This window comes from Glandiceps talaboti, chromosome 5 (assembly GCF_964340395.1).
Source record: "Glandiceps talaboti chromosome 5, keGlaTala1.1, whole genome shotgun sequence".
In the NCBI taxonomy this organism is placed as follows: domain Eukaryota; kingdom Metazoa; phylum Hemichordata; class Enteropneusta; family Spengelidae; genus Glandiceps; species Glandiceps talaboti.
Genome location: NC_135553.1, coordinates 8,819,933 through 8,844,454, shown reverse-complemented (window position 1 = coordinate 8,844,454; position 24,522 = coordinate 8,819,933). Strand labels below are relative to the sequence as shown.

At 34.7% G+C, this 24,522-nt stretch overlaps 2 protein-coding genes across 2 annotated transcripts in view; both read left to right on the top strand.

Moving 5' to 3' along the window:
- The window catches only part of LOC144434925 (arsenite methyltransferase-like), a 320,525-nt gene that overhangs the window by 215,247 nt on the left and 80,756 nt on the right, over positions 1-24,522 (top strand). The window lies entirely within an intron of this gene.
- LOC144435183 (protein tweety homolog 2-like) overlaps positions 1-24,522 on the top strand; it is a 76,173-nt gene that overhangs the window by 18,426 nt on the left and 33,225 nt on the right. The window contains exon 2 of the mRNA XM_078123755.1: positions 17,607-17,770. Coding sequence (XP_077979881.1) covers positions 17,607-17,770 — 164 coding nt within the window. The remainder of the gene's footprint in view (positions 1-17,606; positions 17,771-24,522) is intronic.

The following is a 24,522-nucleotide window of genomic DNA, read 5'->3' as shown; positions in this document are numbered from 1 at the left end:
ATTACTTGATTTTGATGTCATTATGTGTTTTCCTGGACCAGGGAAAATAAAATGGAAAACAGAGTGAAGTATGCAGTTGTAGTTTCTGCTGTGGTTTGATGCCTCTCCATTTAACCAGGCAAAGTAGAGACTGGAGTAGTCATGGGAAATGTAGGAGTGAATGATTTTGGTTACATTTTTAGTGTCTATTGATGTATCCATCTGTTTTCAAGGCCAGGGAACATATTAACAAAATGTAGTCATGAGAAATATACATCATCATAGTCGTGATTTAGTTACTTATTTTACAAGCTTGTGAAGGGAAAATGTATTTTTTTTCTGCCATAACAGTATACATGTAGTATTTAAATTGGTAAATTGTTGAAGATACATTTACTGTGATATTTCAACCACATAATGCTGTTTTTTACACCATTTGTGTTTGCTTTAATACAGCCATGAAAAATAGATAAAATTGCAGTATTTTAGAAAATTTGTTTATATTCCATTATCGTTGTTTTTACTAAGAGTTTACCATTTGATAATCTGTAGTACATTTGTATGCATCAACAGGAAATAGCAAAACCATACAAGTAACCATGGAAAAAACCATCTGTGCAATATTTCATTTGGAAATATCAATAAAATGTGAATAACATTTGTACATTTTGAAGGCTATTAAAATGTTTTCTCTGTCCTTGACTATGTGGCCATAAATTAAATCAAATACTCATGGAAAAATTGCTTAATATAAATACACAGAACCACTTCACAAAAACTCTGTTTTAGCAGTCTGTGTTAAATAAACACATACATGTATATCAAGCCCCCTTTCATATCCCCAAGACCTTTTGAGTAAATACTTAAGCAATAAACCACCCCCTGGGGATGGTATACCAAGAGGTTTTGACCAGTGAACGAAATATATGCACGAGCGATAGCGAGTGCATATATTGAGTTCACTGGTCAAAACCGAGTGGTATACCTTCCCCAGGGGGTGGTTTATCGCTATTATATTATACCAGTATATTGAAAATATCGGAAACAAGATAAGAACTAACGTTTTCTCGTTTCATATGCGCCCCTGTGGCTAATTTGCATAACAATAACGCTGCTTTCAAGACAGCTGATCTTGGCCTCAACGTGAACGTCGTGCAGCGACTGGATTTATTTTACCTGCGAATCGTTTCTAGGGATAATCTGTACATTGATCGGCTCATTAAAAGTGCACAGTGATGAATAAACAACCTGTTTGACTCAAGGTATAAACTTCAAGTGGTTTATTGAATACAGCATGCTTCGATCGTTCCCGGCCGAATTCGCGACTCGGTGAAGTGATAGACAGGTTGATATTTACAATGTATTTATATTACTGGAAGTTACGTCGGTAGATTTTCGGGTTTGAGGATTTCCCTCTCGGATTGATGACTGATACTCTAGGACAGGATCCCAGAAAAATTTCTATTTAGATTAATGGTAAGTCGGCCAGTGTAAGTTCTTTCACTTGCTTCATTTTTATGACAGGACAGGACAGCTCACCAATGTTTCCACTCCAACTGGCCGCGCCGCGCCGAGGTGGGACCGATTTCGTGCATGCCTTGACCTATAGTACATGTAGTAGGCGATGATTTGAACAAATACGCGATGACTTGGTTGCTTTCGAAATTTCCTTCAATAATTTCTCATAAAATATTGTCTCATTGAGAGAAAATCCTCCTCTGACAATTCGAAGAGTTCACTATCAGTATCACGGCGGACTACAACTCAACGCTCGTAGACGAACAAAATTTGGACGCGTGCCAGCAGTGCATTATCGTACCAGCAGTGCATTATCACTCGTTTTAGACGCGCTAGTTCGATGTCTAGACCAATCAGATCCCTCGATTTCCACCATCAATATACTGATATAATATAATTCACAATAACGAATACATCATTATAATTAATTTAAACTGTTTTGCATTTCTCCAATTGTTCATTGTAAGGGCAGTGTATTTTACTTGTTTGCATTTGAAATTTCTCTGATTTGCATCCATTGAAAGGGGAATATTATGTTCTGTCCTGCAGTGATTTCTCTGTGGTTTCAGAATTTAACTAAAAGAGATAGAAATCTAGTGAACTGAGTGACAGTCAAAATACTCTTGTCTTAATTGTTACAATGAATTTCTAAAGGAAATCCCTGTACAAGGACTTGGAAACCAAGAATGATTTTACCTTCAGACCATCTTTAAGTTTAACAATGGATGTATTAGAGATCTCACTAATACATCCATGGTTTAACAGAGACCCTTTGACAGCAAAATTTAGGTGCGATTTCTTTTTTTTAAGCTCTAAGGACATTTCATAATACCACAACTATGTGATGTATTATTGTACTAAAGAATGTATTTTGTATACTAAATAAACTAACAATGTGTATCTGCCCTAGAACCTTATTTTGATCATTAGGAACTGAGAACATTGAACCTGAGGTAAAGGTCAAAGTTTCAAGTTCATCTCAGGTACAATGTATGGTCACTTTGGCCTTCTCTAATGATAGTAAATAGCTCATTTAGTGACAAATAAAAACAACAGTGAAATTCCTATGGCCTACAAGTTAATCTCCTTGTATTGGTAACCATATAAATTACAATGGTATGTATGTATGTATGTATGTATGTATGTATGTATGTATGTATGTATGTATGTATGTATGTATGTACATGTATGTATGTATGTATGTATGTATGTATGTATGTATGTATGTATGTACAAATATATTTGTATATTATGTACACTATACTGTTTATTCTGTATATTATATACTTTAATTACTTATAGAGAATTTTAAAATGTGGTAGATGAATAGATGTATTTTGTACACATTTGAAAAGTAGATTATGATAATTTGAAATATATACATGTACATTATATGATGAATAATAAATGACCATAAATACACACAAATGAAAAATAATAACTGAGTAGATAAGTAGTATTCCAAATAGTTAAATTTAATATCAAGTTATGAAAAAGTTAATAATTGTTTTCTCCACAAGTTAAATGTAGACAAATCCGTCCTTTGTACAGTGCAGATATTATTTCAGTTTCATTAAGTTACATACTGTAGAGTGTAGATATATTTAATATCCAAACACTTGTTAGTTGTGTACCATTCCTGAGTGGTTCAGTCAATGATTGGGTATCAGTTAGCCTTGGTTGCGTAGATACACATGTCATCATGTACATGTAGGCGTAAGTGGTGTGGGTGACTGTCGCCAACATGAATTCATTGTAAGCACATTTGTATCTGCAACCATGTTTCAGTTTCAGTTTTGCTATGACGCAATCACACCTGTTTCGATATGACGCAATCACACCTGTTTCGATATTTATGTGTCTGGGTTTTTTTACCTTTGTAGGTGATGTCATTTCCTCCTTGATAGGTTATTCAATATTGAAGCATCTTTCTAGTCGTTACCAAGGCAATGTCTGTATATCAGTAGATCTGTTGATAATTAGTTTTGTGGTGTTTACGGGTGATTTTGGGGTATGACAGGAGGGGGATGAAGTTTGGTTTTGGTGTCACTTCCTTCTAAGTTTAATACAAAGATGTTACTTATTCATCAAAATATTCTGTCTAGAGCAGATGCCACATAGGGAATTGCTAAATGTAGACTAATCCTTCACAAGAGTTCAACACCTGTATTGATGTAGTGTCAATGTCCTATACTTGTATGTATGGATATAGTCATCACATATGCCTAGCACCTGTATTCATATTATGTCAATGTTTTAACCTTAATTAATGTTTTTTGCTAAGGTTTTAGGAACCCCTAATATTGGAGTGGGAAATCTTGTAAAATTTGCATAGATTTCCCATACTTTGTACCAGAATGGTGCATGATGGGAAAGCCCAGTATTATAACAATTTGCATAGATTTCCCATACTTTGTACCAGAATGGTGCATGGTGGGAAATCCCAGTATTATAAACAGTGTAGGGAATGTGGTAACTTGGTGTAGATTTCCATACTTGTTAGTGTACTGTAATTTTGGTGGGGAACCCCCAGTAACAGAGTAGGTAAATCTGGTAAACTCGATGGCATGGATTTCCATACCTTAATAATTGTGGTGGGGAACCCAATACAAATGTACAATACTTTGTGAACTCTAGATTTTACCTACAATGTACATGTATCACCCTTTAACAAAACCCCTGTCTGTCTGTGGATATATATACATGTAGTGTATATCCAGCTGTTTAGCACCTGTATTTATATTATGTCACATTCGTAATACATTGTACCACAAAGGTCTGAGGCATGTGAACATGTCACTGCCGCCATATTACATTACACAATTCTGTATATTGTATTTCATGAGAAAAGAATCTAGTAACTATACTTTGTTTTGAGAAGAGAAATAATAAATACTGGTATGTGAGAATAGTTTTTTTTGACAGCATGGACCTTAGCACTTTCACTCCAGGGTGCAGTGTCTGTAAGCTGTATAGGAAAAAGCCTGTAAGAAATTTGCAAATTGTCTTGACATCGAGAGTACTATCCTTGATGGTGGTCACTTGTACATTCATTCTATAAGGGGTTTATTACCCCCCCCCCCCACCCACCACCACCACCACACACACACTTCTCACAGCAAGGATGCTAACATTAAATGCTTAGATACTTTGTATACATTGAAAAACATCATTAACAGTGTCAATCAAGATGCTTATTATAGACATGGGGAAGGAGAATGACTACTTGTATGCATGACATGACAGCCACCTGCAAGTTGCACAATGCCAGGCTGTATGATGAAAAATTATGATATTAATATCAAATATCATATTCACACATAACTTTAGTACCAAGTCTCCATTTTGTCATTTATGTCATTTATGCAAATTATGTCCAATAATATGTCTGAAGAGAAGATAATTGGGCATTGAAAAAAGATGAACTTCAACATCAAATATTTACCTAATTATTGATAATTTCTCATTTGTAAACATAGCTGTGATGTTATCAATTTTGTGTTAATCTTTCAATTTACATCCTAAATTTCTGTACAATTTATCAATAAGCTAACAGCAATGCAGACAAGGAGATTTTAACCCCTTGTACAATATGTACTTAATACAAATGTATACTATATATAATAAACATAGAATCTAATAGGGATTTCTTCTGTGGGATTATATGGTTAATGAATATTTCATACATACATGTAGTTTGTATTTTCATCTCCTTCTTTGTGAAGCTCAAACTTAAATCTCTAAATGTGAGCATCATAATTTGTAATGCTAACTCTGTCTGTCATTATATAAAATGTACCAGGTATATAACTTGTTTGGAGCCGGGTACAAATGTAGATGTGGAAAACAACTGTCTACTAGAGCTATTAATTATTATAGAAAAAGTTGGTCATGCCAGATGAAAAGAATAATCCAATGTAATCCTCATGACTCCACTGATAAGATGATACTAATGTGATGACCTGTGATTGAATCATAGCCCCTTAAGACCCAGTTTGGATCAGGGTCAGAATAATTCTCGCAAACCAAACCAGACCTGATATTACTTCGGTGACAATATGAACCTCTTGACAATGCGTCTTGAATGATGCCATAAAAGAGGCTGTGGTTTAATATGACTACGAAGTATATGTAAGTGTAAAAAACAGTTGTCTGGCGGAGGTCTAGAAAAAGTATCCTCCATATGACTCCACTGATAGCATCCATGTTGTACTTATACATGTATGAGAACCTGAGGCTTTACCTGTAAATGCCAATGTCAGGTTAGGATTAAAAATTTGAGTGTGAAAAACAGTTGGCAGAGATATACAAAATGTAGATACATGTAAAGATGATCTAATGTAATCATTATGACTCCACCAATAATATAGCATGAATCATAGACCCTCCACCAACATGATACGCAACTCATGAATACAAGAACCTGGAGTTGAATACTTGGGCGTAAACTTTGGATAAGAAAAACAGCTATACGAAAAGATGGCCCAGAGCATACATGCATATGGCTCCACCAATAAGATAGTGTGTATGTTAGAACCTGGAATTGAATCATTAGGAGAAAACTCATAGTCTGGCAGAGCTATAGGTAAAATGGGCCAGAACATTAGGAATAGTCCTTACATACATGGCTCCACCAATAAGATAGTTTGTATGTTTGTATGCTAGGACCTGGGATTGAATCCTTGGCCTTTAATCTTGTTTAATAGTGTGGCACTGGTGTGATTACTTGTATAGAAAAAGTAGGTACTGAACAAAACAACAATGTATATAAACCTAAGTTATACATGTAGCTCTCTACTGATAGATGACACGGATGTGAGAACATGAGATTGAATCTTAGCCCTTTATAGCATACAATATCATGTGTGTTTTATTCCCAATGTGTATTTACTATTAGTTGGATGATGTCATGGTCTGGTAGTCAAGACTAAAGATACAAACACATCGTATAACATCACAATTGTTGTCCTTGGTGAAATGCCAGCACTCATGTTCTAATTAGCCTTCTCTGTGCCTGTACCTAATTAATGTACAGTTAACATTTGAAGGACTAATAGAACATTAATTTAGCAGATCCAGCCAGTTTCTTTACCCTTTGAAGGACTAATTGAACATTAATTTAGTATATCCAGGCAGTTTCTTTACCCTTTGAAGGACTAATTGTTGATTAACTTGTAATTATATCCAGTTAGGTTCTTTTCACTCTAAACATGTACAGTGACATTAAGCACAGAGTGAAAATTATTTTATGAAGTCAAGCTGGGCTTGTCCATATTTCATTTACCATATATCACTGTTACCATAGAAACACAGTGTGCATCTAACCAACAGACATAGTTTGGACTACACCCACTGATTTTTAATAGAATTAGTAAAAAGCAACATAGTGTAAAAAATCCTTGGGGGATTTTGATCAGTTGAGCATCAAGGGATTCTACACCAAGGTTAAACTATTAAGTATAGCACAAGTACACATGATGTTTGTGAATGCATTGTACAATACCAGAGATGTTTTATTGTCATCTTCTCAATGTTACCTACATGTGTATATGTGCTATAGTAGAAGATGGTTCTATGACCAACTATATTCAGTTTCAGCAGTGTAGCAGCTAGACTGTCGGGTTTTCTTTTGATAATAGGTGACCAAAGGCCACATTGTACTAAGAAGGAGCACTTCAAGGGTGTTTACAAAAATGTATGCTGTCATCCTTTGCTTTTTGTTTGACAACCTTTCCAGAGTGCTGATCCTGGTCTTATTACAAAACAAGTTGTTCAGTTACATTCTTCAAAAAGACTATTTTACTAATCAACCAATCATAACTCAAATGTGACCCCCATCAAAGTAATTAGATGCTAAAACTTTGTCTACACTGACTTTTAATGTTTATAGTGGTAGTGGTGGTGGTAGTGGTGGTGTTGATGTTGACATTATCATAGACCAGGCTCTATGATATTATCAAATTTATAGGTATTAATCTGAAGTTATTTTATGGCAATAAAATAAAATCCATGACAAAGTTCTATGTTGTAACTAGAGACCTCTACCACAGCACTTGATAAGTCAAGTGTAATGTACATTTGTATACTATACATGTACAAATGTACATGCACAAATTGTGGTTTCGGTACGTGTGTGAAGCCCATTGAATTTAATTAACATTAGCCGAAAGTGTGGTACTTCATGTTCTGGCACATGTTACCACACTTCGGATTTAATGTTTAATATCTATTAGGCTTAAATTGTATACACACAGACTCCCAATTTGTGTATTGAACTCAAATATTGAAAAAAAAATCTGCTCTGTTGCTTTGCATTTGATTTGAATGAGGTGCCTGTAAAAGTAAACAAAGAATCGTATATTTTGTTGTAATGACAACAGCCACTTACATGTGTGTAATATGTCTGTTTTCACAAATTTGAAATTTGATATATAGCACAAAAACACAGTACATATAATTTACACATTGCAGACCACAAAACATTATATTATATAAAAATATTATATATTTCCAGGTATGTACACCATAGTACATGTAAGCAGGAAGATGAGAATGAAACAAAATCAGATAAAATGAGTTGTTATATAGTGAATGTTCTGAAGGCAGCACCGTACCAGCGTCTCTGTCTGCTAGCTGGAAGCTATAAATGTTCATTATCCCTACTTCAGTGAAGTGATTGACAGCATATGTTTCCTTAAGTTTGTTACAAGGAGTTACTCTACATGATTCATATATTGTATGATACATACACTATAAGTGCTGGTATGACGAATGGATGGATGTATTCAGTTCTTTGAGTCACACCTACGTTTATATAAGTGTGTGTGTGCAGGGAATTCATCCCTTGACTAGTCTAAGTTGGCGTATTTGAACTAAATTTTGTACCTGTAAGATTTTACCAGTCGGTCAATATAGCAAATGTGTTGAATTACATGTGCATGTACATTCTCAAACATCTCTTTACTATCCACAATTTTCTTCAAAATTCACGAACTTGATATACATGCAATTTAAAATATACTTTATTTTTTCAAAATTATGTTTTTATTTTACATCCAGTTCAAAATCTCCGTCACTGACATGGTTTCTCATATGTTGACTTACTACAAACGTAGTGACGCATGTCCCCTTAGGTTAGTGATAATTCTATATGCAGGAGTAATTCCAGGCAATATTTGTAGCAATCTTGAAAGTATTAACATGTAATAAAATACAGTATTATGTGTGGATTATGAAATCAATCAATTTGTCAAATATGATCTATTCAAATCCAGAAGACTACACCACAATGGATTGATTGTTAAAAATTGTTAAAAATTTTCTTTGTAAAATCATAGATAATTTTATTCATGATTCTAATTGTGTTTTGAATATTAAGTTTATTTGATTTCTCATGATGGAAAAGATGGCTACAATTGTTCAAAATTAATCTGTCAATTTGTACTTGCAAGAGTAATGGTACTCCATCTCTATGTTCCTGAATGACAATAAACTGTAATCTGGTCTTTTCTCTTTGCATCTTTCATGCAAAAAAGAAAAGGACTTTGGAAAACATCTATCTTGCTTAGCCCAGTAATCACCTGTCCAAAGTTATCAGGTCATTACCACCTTGATTCTTTTATTAAACTACATGTATCATCCTCAATAGAAACTAGCTATTATAAGATGTAACAAAAGCCATTGCAATTTCCGTACTGCGCTTCAATTTATGTACGTCAAAATCAGATGCTAAAGGTGAGAGCAACGCATGATGAACACCGTAAAATGTAATAAAGCCACCCACTCCCCACCCTCCAGTAATATGACATGCATCACTAGTGACAGTAAATGGAGAGTGGATAATGTAATAGTCACCCTCAACGTACTAGTCAACACCTTTTGAAATGGGAATATACATTGTAACTGTGCTACAAAATCTAGATAGAGTGCGTCACTTGATTTATGAGTAATGCAGCTGGACACAGACTTGCAGAATGGTGAAACTATCTCTTTCTGTGGCTCAGGTGTTAAAAACAACCCTCTATACTGTTATTAGAAACCATCTGATACTAGTTACTATGTAGCCATTGACACTGTGTTTGATGGACAGGTTGGAGTGGCAGTGTGTAATTTCACTCGATATGAGGCACAGTTCCTAGTCTGTGTTCCCGATAAGATACATAGATTGTGCATTTCTAGCAGTTGATTTGGCCGTCACTACGATGTAAACAGGTAACAATGACTGACACTAAGCCAGCTGTGTTTTACATTACATAGCACAAATCACTTATTTTAGTTGTCAGATAAAAGCTTTTCTAGTGGGCAAGATTGTTAATCTCCGTGACCTCGTCAGTGTAGCAACAAACACGATTTCCCTTTGTACTCGATTGGTTCAAGCTACTTTGTCGTACCTACATTTACCTGTATACACAGACTATGAGTTTCTCCAAGTACTTGTAATGGGTATGAAGACTTTGTACATCAGGTAAACCGCCATTTCAAGTCATCCACTTGGAAAAAAGCAATAAAAGAATTAATTAAAAGAATATTGCCTGTGAGATTATTCCATTGAGAATAAAATTACAAGTTAAATGCCAATACATTGCAGTATGGATGTGCTCTCATTCTGATGTATAGTGTAGAAGAATAAGTCCTGATGGGATTTCATTGATATTTTGAGTTGAACTTGTATTCCACCAGATACATGTAGTGAAAAGAGTGCAACATGACATGATATACATTTTGTATGTACAACTGTACAAGTGAACAAAAAAAATGTGAAAAAATAACATTCATGATTTCGACCATAGTTTCCTGGGAACATTAACAAAAAAAAACATGGACCAGACTGGCATAGAACATGAGGGTACAAATTGCACAATAACAAAAATAAATAGTGTATTATATGTATTTTTTGTAAATTTGTACATGCTATACAATGTACATAGATATAGATAAAGTGACTGAGAATTCAGTATCGATGCATGTTTGATAGATAGTCTCATGAATAAAAATGATATTATGAGAATGAATGTTCATGGACTCTGAGTTCACAGTATCAAATTTAAAATTCTACTCACAGAGTCAAAAGATTTATTAGAAGCAATCCCAAATTTGGAAGCAAATCTACAATTTTCACTGATGTGTCATGATAACAGCCCATTATAGCATTCCCCTGGCAATGCTGATATGACATCAGTGTTGAAGTATGATATCAAGAAATTTTTTGACCATGTGAGTAGAATTTTTCATTTGAGAAAAGTTTGAATCAGTGATGAATACAGTAAACATATACATGTGTATTGCCATTGGTTTGATAGGACTGAGATGCATTTTTTAAACAATATATTATAAATTTATGTATATATATTAATGAGTATTCCAATGTTTTGATAATTTCTAATACCGTTGTACGTTAGTGTTTAGTTCAAAAGAAAGCAGCTCAGTTTAGAATAATGAAATTGACAATGATACTCCTGTTAAACATCGGAAAGTACAGGTGGTGACCAAAATTTGTTATGATGACCCCTGACCTGCAATGTAAATGTGACATTTGCCTCAGTATGCTGGCAACTACAACTAGTACTGTATGATCACAAGGACTGTCTGGGACTTGTAAAGGCATGTCTGGCAAATACAAATATTTTCTACTTCAGATTTACTTGACAGCAGCACTTCAAATTATATGGTTTTTCTTTGACCAGTCAAAATGAAATATGAGTAACGGAAAGTGTCGTGCCACTGTCAGTTGGAGACTTGAATGAATCGCTACAGCTCCGGATACATGTTCATAGGTCAAGTATCGTTTTAGGCTGAAAAGAGAAAATTGCAGAGAATGGTGATATACATGCCATGTACATGTATACTTTTGTGCGAACTAAATTTATGATCATATATATGTTGAAAATGTTAGATGACTGCGATTTGATTGACCAATACATGTGGTTTTAGCATTTATGTAATCCAAATGTCCACTGAGTTCTGCCTATAAGTCTATGATGAGGGATTTAGAACTCAGTGGAATTCAAATAGTCAATACAAGGCTTATATATATATAGCCCAGAGACTTGTCTCGGTCTGCTATCACTAGCTTTCCAAACCACAACAGAGAGAGATAAGACTATGTATAGTTGTAGCTACATGTAGGTGGCAGAGGTTTCAGAGAAAGGCGTCAACTATTCTAAGCCTTGTCTTGGAATGGGTATGATATGAGGCTAATGATGTTATCACATATCATAAAATGTTGACACAATTGCATAGAATATACATGTACATGACATACACAGTCAGGCATATTTCACCCAGAATGCTGTAATAACATAATATTATGCTTTTGTATGATATACATACATGAATTTCCCACTGCAAATGAATTAGGCACAGGTGCTTGTGAACTTTACTACATGGTGTAGAGAACTATGTGAGTGAGGCTGTCACAGGTTGGTTATATATCATACCTCATGTTCTGCCTGGCGCCTGGCTTCCTCACTTTAATATGTAGTTCTCTATAGTAACAAGCACCTATGGTTATACATGTAGTTGCATACTATGATGACATACAGACACTAAGTATTCCTGTCACCTTGCTGATGGTGAGTATAATTAGTAGCCATTATCAGCTACAGGTTAAGGGTTGGATAGAAATGAGACTTCTATGTTACCAGTACTGTATCATTGTCATTTCAGAAGATATAGACAACTGTATGGTAATGGTAGATACTGGCAGTTTGCATACCATGCATGTCTATGTGTAACCATAGAGCACACATACAGCAGTGATAGCATCAATCTGCATGAAACCACAGCACACAGCAGTAGACAGCAGTATCATATCATGATCAGTGACATTGGGTGGGTTGCTAAATTAACAGTTATGACTGTGGCTCTGTTGGAATTTGCTCAGCTTACATACATACCTACATACATGCAATTACATACATGCATACATACATATATACATACATGCATACATGCATACATACATACATACATACATACATACACACACACACACACACACACCCACCCACCCACCCACCCACCCACCCACCTATACACACACACACACACACACACACACACACACACACACACACACACATACATGTATATACAGTCATGTACATACATACATACATCCGTACATACATACATGTATATTAAATATGCAAGGATACATGCATACATGTGCACACACATACACATTCAATGCATACAAATGTGCACACATGGTCTAATTTGAAGTAACTGCCCCCCCCCCCCCTCCAATTTCATGCACTGCTGAAGGAATTGTTTGTTTATTTATGATCAGTCTGACCATTAGTAGTTTACACATACATGTATGGATGTCTTTGTATCAAGTGACATATGATATTAAACTGCTAATATCAGTTCATTGGTTTTATCTATAAATACCAGTAGGTAGAGTTTTGTAATATATCTTATTTGTCTACTTGAAGTGCATGAAATATAGAGATTATAATATAAGATTAGGAAAAGATATGTTTGCCTGCCACAAACAGCTTTATTCTCAATTTTTTGCAATGTATACAATATACATGTACATACATGTATACACGCCACCTCCCTGCACTGTGCACCCTGGTACTACATCTGTGTCATAAAAAAGTTTATGTTATGCATACGAATACTATATTGAAATATTTAACTTTAAATATTAAGAGTATTTGTTTTCCACAACATGTTTATTATGAAGTAATGCAAATGGTACAACAACTATTAAGTCTAAGGGCCATTGTGACAGGGTTAGTTTAAGAACCAACTTTGCACCATGATGTTTCATAAAACTGAATTGAGGAAATGCAAAAAAAAATGTAGTGAGATATGAACCAGAGATCCTGACATTCCACAGTGTGTTCATTCTTTGAAGTCTTATATAATGTCAAAATGTGAATTGTACATTGAGCTATTTAGGTCAGTTATGAGATATGTCAGTGTATAATAAAAGTACATTCCAGGCATAATCAGAATACAATTTTTTTCATATTTTTTTTTAGCATTTGTTCCAACATATTGATTTATTCCAGTATTTGTGTCTGATATACCTAAATATAGAAAGAAGTAAAATGAGAGGAATTTCAAATCTAATCTATACATGACATAACATGTTCTAGCTTTTCTTTAACTGAATTTTCATTTTGAATATTCAGAAATTGTATGTTTGATTCAGTATTTCCGACATACAAAGATAGGTAAATTGCAAAACCCAAAGAGTTATATGAGATTCCCATATAGGATATTTCTGTATACTTCAATAGATAGGAATAAGGCAGAATGTAGTTACTGCACTGTGCGAGAGACTTATAATGACATCAGGGCACATGACTGATATACTGGGGTGCAAAACATCAAAGTAGGGTGCTGGGCATTGGGCGTCAATAGCAAGGCACCACACCCTGCTAAAACTGCTCGTGGAGAACACTGGCACATATGTATCAGTGTTTTTGCAAAGGTTGGGGAACCCTGGTAACAGAAAGGGAGAGAGGGAGAAAGGGGTAAAAATGGCAGTGATTCCCCATAGCGTCTATGGTAATTTTGTTTTGAAACCCCAGGTAAAATAACATGGGAACTTCGGTAGATTTTACCTACGTAATGTTGCCCTTAGCAAAAACACTCTATTTTGTAAAATGGATCTGCTTTGATAAATTAGAGCCAAAGAAATTAAACAGTACAAAAGTCATATACACAATGTAGTACAATATCTGTTACAACTAAAAATAACTTAAACATTTTATTTATATATGCAAACTAAATATCTAAGTATAGTTTCACTTCCCGGTATGCGTAATATTCATAATGTAAACTTATATGAGTAAAAATATCTGTTGTCACATTTGATGGTTTAGTTTCTGTCATTTTTTTTCTGACTAGGATTCTAGGAAGGAAGATGTTTTATATGGGGAATGTTGCCAACAGGGAAATGAAAAACTGTAAATGCCTAATGAGGAATCGACGTTTACATGTATCTATCGAGACTTTCTGTAATTTTTATTTGACAAGGAAGGAAACTACTTTGTTTTGAGGTTATTGTCAGTTATGAAATAAAAATTGTCAAATGATGAATCCAGGGGTGTCAGAGAGTGACATTTTTTAGCTATCGTGAGTTTCTGTAATTTTTATCTGACAAGGAAGGAAACTGTTTTGTTTTGGGAGTATTGCCAACTGGGAAATAAAAAAACTGTTTCATCTTATGTAAGTGGAACTATTTCACATCATGTACATGAACTGTACAAGTTTCACAACACTAATACCTTATGCAAAGATGTACTCAAGGTACTAAAAATAGACTGACTGCAAGTCTGGCTCACCAGTTCAAATGACATCATTAGTTTTGATCTGTACAGTGCAAAGATGTCAATACAGTATTGACATAAAATGTACATGCAGCTTTAACCCACAAACAGTTCACTAGATTTATGTACAGCCAGGCAACCAAAGTATGTTCAGTACAATATATGGTTAAAAGTGTTTTCAATTCCGTAGCTCACAAAAATGGAGAATAATTTGGTTTCAGTCCTTGGTATGTACATGTTCAGTGTATTGATTCCACCATATATACAGGGCTAGTCTAGAGGCTATTTATATGACTTTGAGTCTCAAAATCTCTTTTCACACTTTGTGAGAAGAGATTCTGGCAAAACCACAGATTGCCTCTAGCCTATGTGCTCGTACAGGCCTGGCAAGTATGGTGTGGTGTTTGCTATGTAGCCATAGACAAATAAGGGATTTTACATTTCGTTGCAGATGTCGCGAGATATGCAAATATGCCTAACAACAATGGTTGCCAAACGTGTGATCGCGGTCAAGCTTTCGCTGTGGCCATGTGTGATGACATTAATAACAATAGTGTTGCTAAGTGTTTGACACTTTCAGCTTGACCACCCTCACCTGGCTGCTAAGGACGAAATGGCTCACACATAATCTCGTGAGATCTGCCGGGAGACGAAAAATGGCTTATTGATATCTAAGTAAAACTATGCATCAGCATCCCCAGATACATCCATGGCATGGTAAAAACAAAGAAAACACAGTTGCCCATACCATTACTATTGATTGTAAAGAACACCCTATTGAGATGATGACTTTAATGTTTATAATCACACATCATTATGCCAATTATCACCCCTTAGATGATTAGTGAAGAATCACAAACAAACAGTTAGTCAGCAGGGAAGGCATTTGTCATTGTAAGTAGGTCATGGTGTTGGTTACATAAAATAGAAGTGATGAAAGCCAGTAACAAAGAGGTGCCAAGTACTGTCTAATCAACCATAATTATCTATCACTAGAGGTGAAAGTTGTTACCTGATGTACTGTGTGGTGAATGTCAAAGATATTTTCAACAACAAAAAACACTCAATAGCAACGATTTATATGTATTTAGATACATACATGAAAACTACAGCATAGGAACATTTGAAAGAAATGGAAAATAAAGCAATACAAAATTTATGAAAATTCAAAATCTGCATGTACCCTCACTTTCTACAGTCACTACAACACTCACCATGAATGCCAGCCACTCATATAATGGTCTAAGTGAGTAAGCTGTGCATTTAGTACAGTCACCCCAATTAGTAACATAGTGACACCCTAGTGAGTGTGGAATTTCCAATAATTAATAACAAACATAATATTTACATTTAGATGGTTTCTGTATTAATATCTGATTTATGACAATATCAATTACATACATGTGATTATTATAAGTTTATGAAGGTTTGATATGAAGTTATGATAAATTCACCCCGCAATTGATAGGTTTTTCTTAAAGCCTTTTTATGGGTAACTTGACCGTTTTGAGACATTTTTTCACACGATTTACTACGCCTGGTTGTTGAGTTTGCTGACAAGGATAATTGCTAATAATTGTAATTTGAGAATGATAAATTCATGAATATGGGAAGTTTATATCACATTTCATAGTTCACAGGTGTGAGACAGTTACTGAGTAGTCCATGGTTCAAATGTTTTTTTACAACAGACGATCGAAAAATTAATGACAAAATATGATGGGGGGTGGGGGGTGGTGTGGTGGTGGTGTTACATTTTTGCATATGTTGTATCCAATATAAATACATGAAATATTCCTTTATTGTCTAAAGTAATGATGTCATAAGGTCAAAGGTCACAATGTATAGGCTATTTGAAAGTGAAAAGAATGGTAAATATTCTTGACTGTGCAGATATGCTGAGAGGTATGTCATTGTCGAAAGGAGTGGGAATACCACTGACAATAACTTCTGTGGTACTGCATGATCCTGGCAGTGAAAGTTTGACTTTTTCATGGCAATGGAATTTACAGTACCCGGGTACTATATGAAGTACCAATGTTAAAATCATTACAATAAATACACAGTACATGTAAACGATTGAAAGAAATAACCATACATGGACAAAATGAACCTGTGATGTTCACAGTTCTTGTTTTTTATAAATTTGCAAATTATTTTCAGATATTTGCCAAATTTAGATGTAAAAACCCCAATTCTTTATATTACTATTATACAGTTGGTGTATCCATTCAGTACATTGTCAATCAAAATTTGTTCACCTTTGACCTCAACCCTTCATGACCCTTCTCTCGTAAGGATAAACAATACTAAGATATTAGTTGGAATGCCCTTTTACTTTCAGTAGATTACCTATCTGAACTTGTTCACCTTTGACCTCGACCTCTCATGACCTTTTTCTTTGAAGCCCAGGGACAGTAAAGTTGGAGGAGACCTTTTGCTTTTCACTGAATTCTTTCACTTTGAATATGAAGTGACCCTCTAGGCTCTACATGCTCTTGAACCAAAACCAAGGTTTATATCTTTGATCTTCCTTGTATAGTGTCACTGTGTGTACGTCACCTGAGTTTTGACAGGTTGAAGGTAGCAAGTGTCACAGCCAAGCCTAAAATGCCAAGATGCCATTGCCATTTAGAAGTTTATAAAGGGTAGATTTACCATTGAAATAACTTGATGTCCCTGTGGAAGAAACTTTTGTCAAGGTCGAGTTTGTATAGTATAGCAGCAACAGATGTGTCCAAGTTCTCTATTACATATGTATACATTCCGATGTATGATGTTATAATAACACTTTCATACTGTTTATTTTCATTACAGGCACTGACCTTCTGGGCTGCCTTACCAGTAGCATGGCTGTTCCTCTCGTTCCTCCTGTTTCTCATCTATTTCTGTTGCTGGTGTTGCTGTTGCCGCAACCCCAAGGGTAAACGCAAGATACCATGTCATAAATGTATGCTGGTATGCTGTACCTTACTTTGTCTGTAAGTCAAAGTTATTTCTGTCTATTGCTACTTACATTCTAGCTTTCATAACCAAAAATTGAAAAGTCACTTCTGATTTACTCATATCTTTTTCAGCAAAAAATGACAATAATGGTTGTGTAAGTATTGAGAAGTTGTGACTTAAAAGGGACACACTCTGTAACTAAAATCAGTTACAAACTGCTACTAATACATGCACTAAAATGTATTTTGAAGCAAATTTTTAATAGTCAACTCAAGGTGACAGCATTGGCTAAATATGTTCTGATTCAAAGAGACTGGTATTTTTTGAAGTTATTGGTAACCAGAGAATTATGTCATGCAATTGTGTTTGGTATAGGAATGGAAGTGCAAAAGTAATGAGTAAAATACAGTCCTCATAAATCAGTATAATCCGTGACATTTTGAATTAATATTCTTTTACAAACAGTGTAGATGAAATATATGTAGGTGAAGTACCTAACAAATACCTGTATACTAAAATAGAATGATACACTGCAAGTTTAAATAAACAGTAAAGTATGCATAGCAAGATCTATAGGAATCACATGCTCAAAAAAGAACCCAAACACACTCCCTGAAAGATAGAATAAGTGTGCCTTGTTAGAGCTCTTCTAGTACCCGTTGCTAGATGTACATGTACTAAATTCACTACATGTATGTATGCTAGTAGTTGGAACAACATAGCAACTAATAATGATTTGATACCACAGGTAGCATCTAGACTAGAACAACATGTACACATATGAAACAGATGTAAAGTTCATAAAAAGTTACTGACTGTGTCCCTTAAAGATGTTTGTTGACAGAAGTTTAAAACAGTATGATTGATGAAAAAATCATTATAGATTTTAAAGCGAAAACCCTGAATATTATTTATAGCCATGTTAGTATTTGTTTTTTATTGCAAAATAGAAGTACCAGGTTTAGTACAAATTGCCGGATATAAATGCCATACTGTGAGACTGGAGATAATGGATTCCAGGTTAAAGTACAAATCATACCCTTCTTAGATTCATGTGTCAGTCTGCTTGTTGGTGTTTATAGGCATCTACATGTATAAACTCAAGGAGTTCCATATAAAGGTAGTAGTACTTGAATAAGTAATTTCATACTGTTGTCTACTTTAAAATTCATAATCAGGTGCTGCTGGCATAATCATATGTTGTTTCCCTTTTGGGACAAAAAAAAAATAAAGCTGTTAAAATAATCAAATGAAGTAATGTCAATGTAATGAGAAAACAACGCACAAGGCCAACGACCTCAGTTGGTCTTTAAATAGATTTAACAGACCCTCAGGAACATATCAATGGGATGACCACATCAAGCTGCCGCCCCCACATACATGTAATGGCCTACATGTACATGGCCAAAGTTACAACGCCAATGAGAGTGGGAAATAATAATAACTAAATGATGTAAATCACTCATGACCTCATGCTCTGTAAGTGGTACATGATGAAAACTTAGAAAGTGTAACCCATGGAGGTGGCTGTCAGGCTTGAAGATGTCACTGACCAGAACAGTTATGTTGTGTCAGATGGCAAATTTGCTAGGCTACTTGAGAGGAGTATTAAATTGATGTCTTAGACTAGTGCAGGTATCAGTGGCTTTTTTGTCCAAATTAAGTCCTGCACAGATATATATATGTCATCTGTGTCCGTTCACTCCATTGGCCTTGTCCTTCTATTGATGATGTTCAGCTAGTCTTGCATCACTGTTGTACATGTACTCAGTTACTGAAACACTGATTACAAATACGACCTTAATCATTGCTGTTCATGCGTTTTGTCAAGACATCACAGTCAGTGAAATACGGCATCCTGTGAAGACATATATAAAAGAATATTTGACAGGATCGTGTGGGAAGGAGATGAACAGCAGTAGTAGGTTTTGCCTTCTGTAGAGCCCTGTGTGAATGATGTGATTTCCGTTTTCCTTGTCATACCAACCTGGTGTGCACAGCTGTTTGACTTACACAATGGTATATGTAACCATAGACCGGTCACCCTGCACGATGTAACAATTTCTAAATGGTAAAATAGCAATATGTTCTAAGTAATTAAAGCAATATTGAATTTGGGATATGAGTGAAAATGATATCATTTCATACTGGGTAGATAAATATTTAAAGAACACAATTTGTGTCACTATAAATTTTACGTAATTAAGTTTTTCCTTTCATCAATCTCAATAAACACACAATGTGAATCAGATTATGTTTGACTGCATTGGCAATCATGGTTACATGTGTATATCAAAAATAACTTTTATCTTGAACCACAACAATATAGTAATCACTCAAACTTCAATATGATTGATCAACTGTAACAAAACGAGAGCCACTCTAAGTCATTGCATGCAGCTTGAAATTTGTTTTTCAGTAGCAATTGGGCTGGAATAATAATTTTATGCTACATTATATGACAGTCTCAGCTTTACTTGTATGCTTAATTTGTACTCCACAGAGATTCATGTATGTTTTATCGTTTCCTTCGCAATGGCATGCATGCTTGTAAGATTTCATGCTCAGCCACTCAGGTAACGCTGATAGCAAATAGGACAAGTGTGGTGTTGAATTTTACATCACTCTTTTCTTCATCTCAACAAGGGGTACACATATTGACTTCATTTGAATATACATGTAGCCAATTACATGATTAGGCTGATGTACGTTATTACTCCACATGGTGACCAATCAGTTTGGGTGAATGTAAGAGAGTGGTAAGAAAGTATGATTGTCCATTTCATTCTAGATAGTGTTTACATTGCAATATGTGATTTCTACATCAAAATTTATACATGTACCTCTAAAAGTTGTCTGTGAGATACGACGTGAGGCTTCTGCAATGAGCTGCTTCTGTCCATCCATCCATCCATCTGTCTGTCTGTGTGTGTGTGTGTGTGTGTGTGTGTGTGTGTGTGTATGTGTCCATCCATCTGTCTGTCCATCTGTCTGTCTGTGTCTGTCTCCATGTCTGTCTGTGTCTGCCTTTATATATACTGTGATGCTTTGATTCATAGTACATTTCAGTTATCCCACTTGACGTATTTTGTGATTGTCAATGATACTAAAACTTTAATAGAGTCTACCATGCTTTGCTTGAATTGAATACAGATGGTACATTTTGTAGTCTAAAAGCCTAAAGGTAATGTGTGTATTGTAGAATTTACTTGGATGTACTGAAAAATCAATTTGATAGCATTGAGAAACTAATTAGTAGCCATGTTTGAGTGAAAAACCAGTAAATAGAAACTTAAATATGAGTGGCCATATTTCAATGGACTTGCAACGTGCTGTGTATCCAGTAGAGAAAGTAGATTGATAGTAATTGTATAGTCTACAGAAATTACGACCCTATTGATCAATCAGAATGTATATGTATGTAGTTGATTTGATTGTGTAGTAGAAGCATGGAGGTGTACATGTTGTAGTTATAATAATATTAATAGCTGTCCCGAACGCATCTAGTTAGTTGAACCCCGATGTTGGCATTCTGTGGACGCACAGGTGATGATTTCATGCTGTTCTGTTGGAATAGGAAGTAGCTTTTAGTTCGCAGTTGTACATGTAATTTAGTTCATTGAATACGAGTCAGAGGTGCATGGATATAATCTATATAATTTAGTCAGACAAACTGATGTTGGCTTTCTATGGCCACACATGGTGATAATTTCATGTCGCTCAGTAGAAATAGACAGTACAAAATGTAGTTTTTAGTGAATTCACAGTTATGATGTAGTTAATTTAGTGCAGGACTGTATCTATAGATGTACATGTGTAATCTCTGTAATTTAGTCAGTCAAACTGATATGGGTATTCTGTGCATGCATGGACACACAGGTGATGATTTCGTATGTCACGTGACTCAGTAGAATACTAGAAATAATAATTTTCGTTCACAGTTGTGGTTTATTTCATTGAATGCAAGTCCGAGTTCCATGGATGTAATCTCCATAATTTAGTCAAACAAACAGATATTGGCAGATATTCTACAGATGCAAAGCTGATAATTTCAGGTCACTCAGTAGAAATAGAAATTTCAGTCCACGGTTGTGATTTAATTCATTGAATACAAGTCAATATTCTATGATAATAATAATGTGTTCATTGCTTTACAAGGCCTACGGACCGGACCGTATACAACGTAAGAAATGTACAACAAAATCAAAGTCATATAATCTTAGTTCAAATGAATACTAGTATTACATTGTTTCACTTGTAAGCATCTCTCTTTGTTTAAATGCATTGTATACAAATTTACATAATGATGTCAAAAGTTCAGGTTTGTTTGTTCTCATCAGTATTATGAACTTATTAAAATTTGACTCGGCTATGACTTCTATTGGGATGTATTCTATAGTCCCTGAGTCTAGATGTACATTTGTAATCTCTGTCAAACTGATGTTGGTATACATATATGTAGTCTGTAGGTGCAAAAGTAATGATTTCAAGCCATACTAGGGTGAAAAGAAAGTGGCCTTATTTTACACATCGTGATTAAATCAGCCGAGCAGAAGTTAGTATTCTGTGAATGTGTAGGTGATGATTTCAAATGGTATGGGTTTGAATAGAAAGTAGGTTTATTGCATTATCACACCTTGTGGTTCACTCAATGCATGTTAAAGGTGATTTATTGAGTTATGTACATCTGCTATAGAATTCTGATGTGTTACTGTATAAAGCATTACAGGTTCACATGTTTTATTCATGTCTGTGTACAGAAATAGTGACTCGTTTAAAGCCGAATTACTGCAAAATTGAACAGATGTCGTAAACTGTATTCGTCCTTTGTGACCTCCTACAGTTTGTAATCAGAAAAGTCACGGCAGTGTTATTCCAGTAACGTATAATTTAGTCAGTGTTTTGATGTTTTTAAACAAGAAATATTTATGTTTAGTCTTTCATTTCCTTGTTTTTCTGTTGAGATCCGCCGTGATCATGTAATTTAAGGAATGGCTGTGCATTTGCTAGATATGTATTGTTGCATTTCAAATGCAAATTCTTTCATTTATATGCAAAACTTGGTTTCTTAATCAAGCAGTCTTGGGAGTGGTTGCTGACAAGAATGGGTATGTAATGTTGCATTTCAAATGCAAATTATCTCATGTATACTGTATTGGAGTGGTTGCTGACGAGAATGGGTAATATATAATGTTGCATTTCAAATGCAAATTCTCTCATTTATATGCAAAACTCAAGCATTATTGGAGTGGTTGCTGACAGGAATGGGTATGTAATGTTGCATTTCAAATGCAAATTATTTCATATATATGTAAAACTTGGTTTCTTAATCAAGCACTATTGGAGTGGTTGCTGACAAGAATCGGTATGTAATGTTGCATTTCAAATGCAAATTATCACATTTACAATGTATATGCAAGCTTAGTATCTTGCACTATGATGTATTCCAGCAGTATTGAGAGTGTTTTGTGAAAACAATGGAGATGTGATATTTCAAATTCAAATTATCTTATTCATTTGCAAAATTGATATCTAAATCAATCTTTATCGGATGTTGTTGCTGTGTTGTGAAAAGAATGCAAATTATCCTGTTTATATGCAAAATATGATATCTTAATTAATCAAGCAGTATTTGGGGAATGGTTGCTGTTTTGTGAGAAGGATGGATTTAATTTAAATGCAAATAATCTCATTAATATGCAGAAATGGTATCTATATCAAGCTGTATTGTTGTGAATGCATGCTGTTTTGAGACGACAAGAATGGATATGTTCATTTTGAATACTAATTATCTTATTTATATGCAAAATTGGTATCTCAATCATGCAGTCTTGGAAAGGGATGCTGTTTTCTGTGGAAAGAATGGATTTCTAATATTTCATTTCAAATGCAAATGATCTCATTTATAAATTATATGCAAAAAGTTGGTATCCATTGTTTAAACTTAGGAATGTAGAAACAGAAAGTTTAGCAAATACATTTTCCAACCTGCATTTTCATTTACATGTATTTGTTCATATAATGTATACTGTTATTAGTCTTACCATGTACACATACATGTACACGTACGATCCTCTGATATTAGCAAAAGACATGTACCATGAATATCACTGATGTTGTTTCGATTTGTATTTTTATTGACACAACCACTTTCTTTCAAGTATCTTATCTTATACATACCCTGGATATTGATGTTCCCAAGACTGTGGATATTGATTCCATTACAAACATGTAAAAACATGTGAGTTCAACAATTTGGTAATGTAAAATACAGTTTGAGCTAGTCAGGCTAGCAGGACAAAACTGGGAAGAGGTCGGTATTTCAAAAATCCTTCCTTATGTGTGAACAGACTTTTAGTGCTGGAGGACGTAAGAAATGAATCGTAATTAAATTATAAAAAGATTCCAACCCGAATGACATACATGAACTAAGTACATGTAGTCTATATCAGTATATGACAGCTATCCGTGGCATTGAATCTTAAGATTTCTGTTCCCTATACAATTTATAAAAGAGATGATTTGATGCCACAGATTGCATCTAGACTAACATGCATGTAACTGGCTCTTTAAAGATGAAGTTTGCACACAAAGCAGTCATCATAAATAAATGTATATAGTTAGTAGTTACTCAAAAAGTAGCCCCTGATTGGATAAAACAGTTATTTCAGTTGTATTTTTAAACAGCTGGAGATTATACATATACATGATAGCAATCCTGTGGATAATAGGGTGTTTCATTCTGGCAAAGTTATCTTAGAACAGGACAGCATGGTTTCCAGGCATT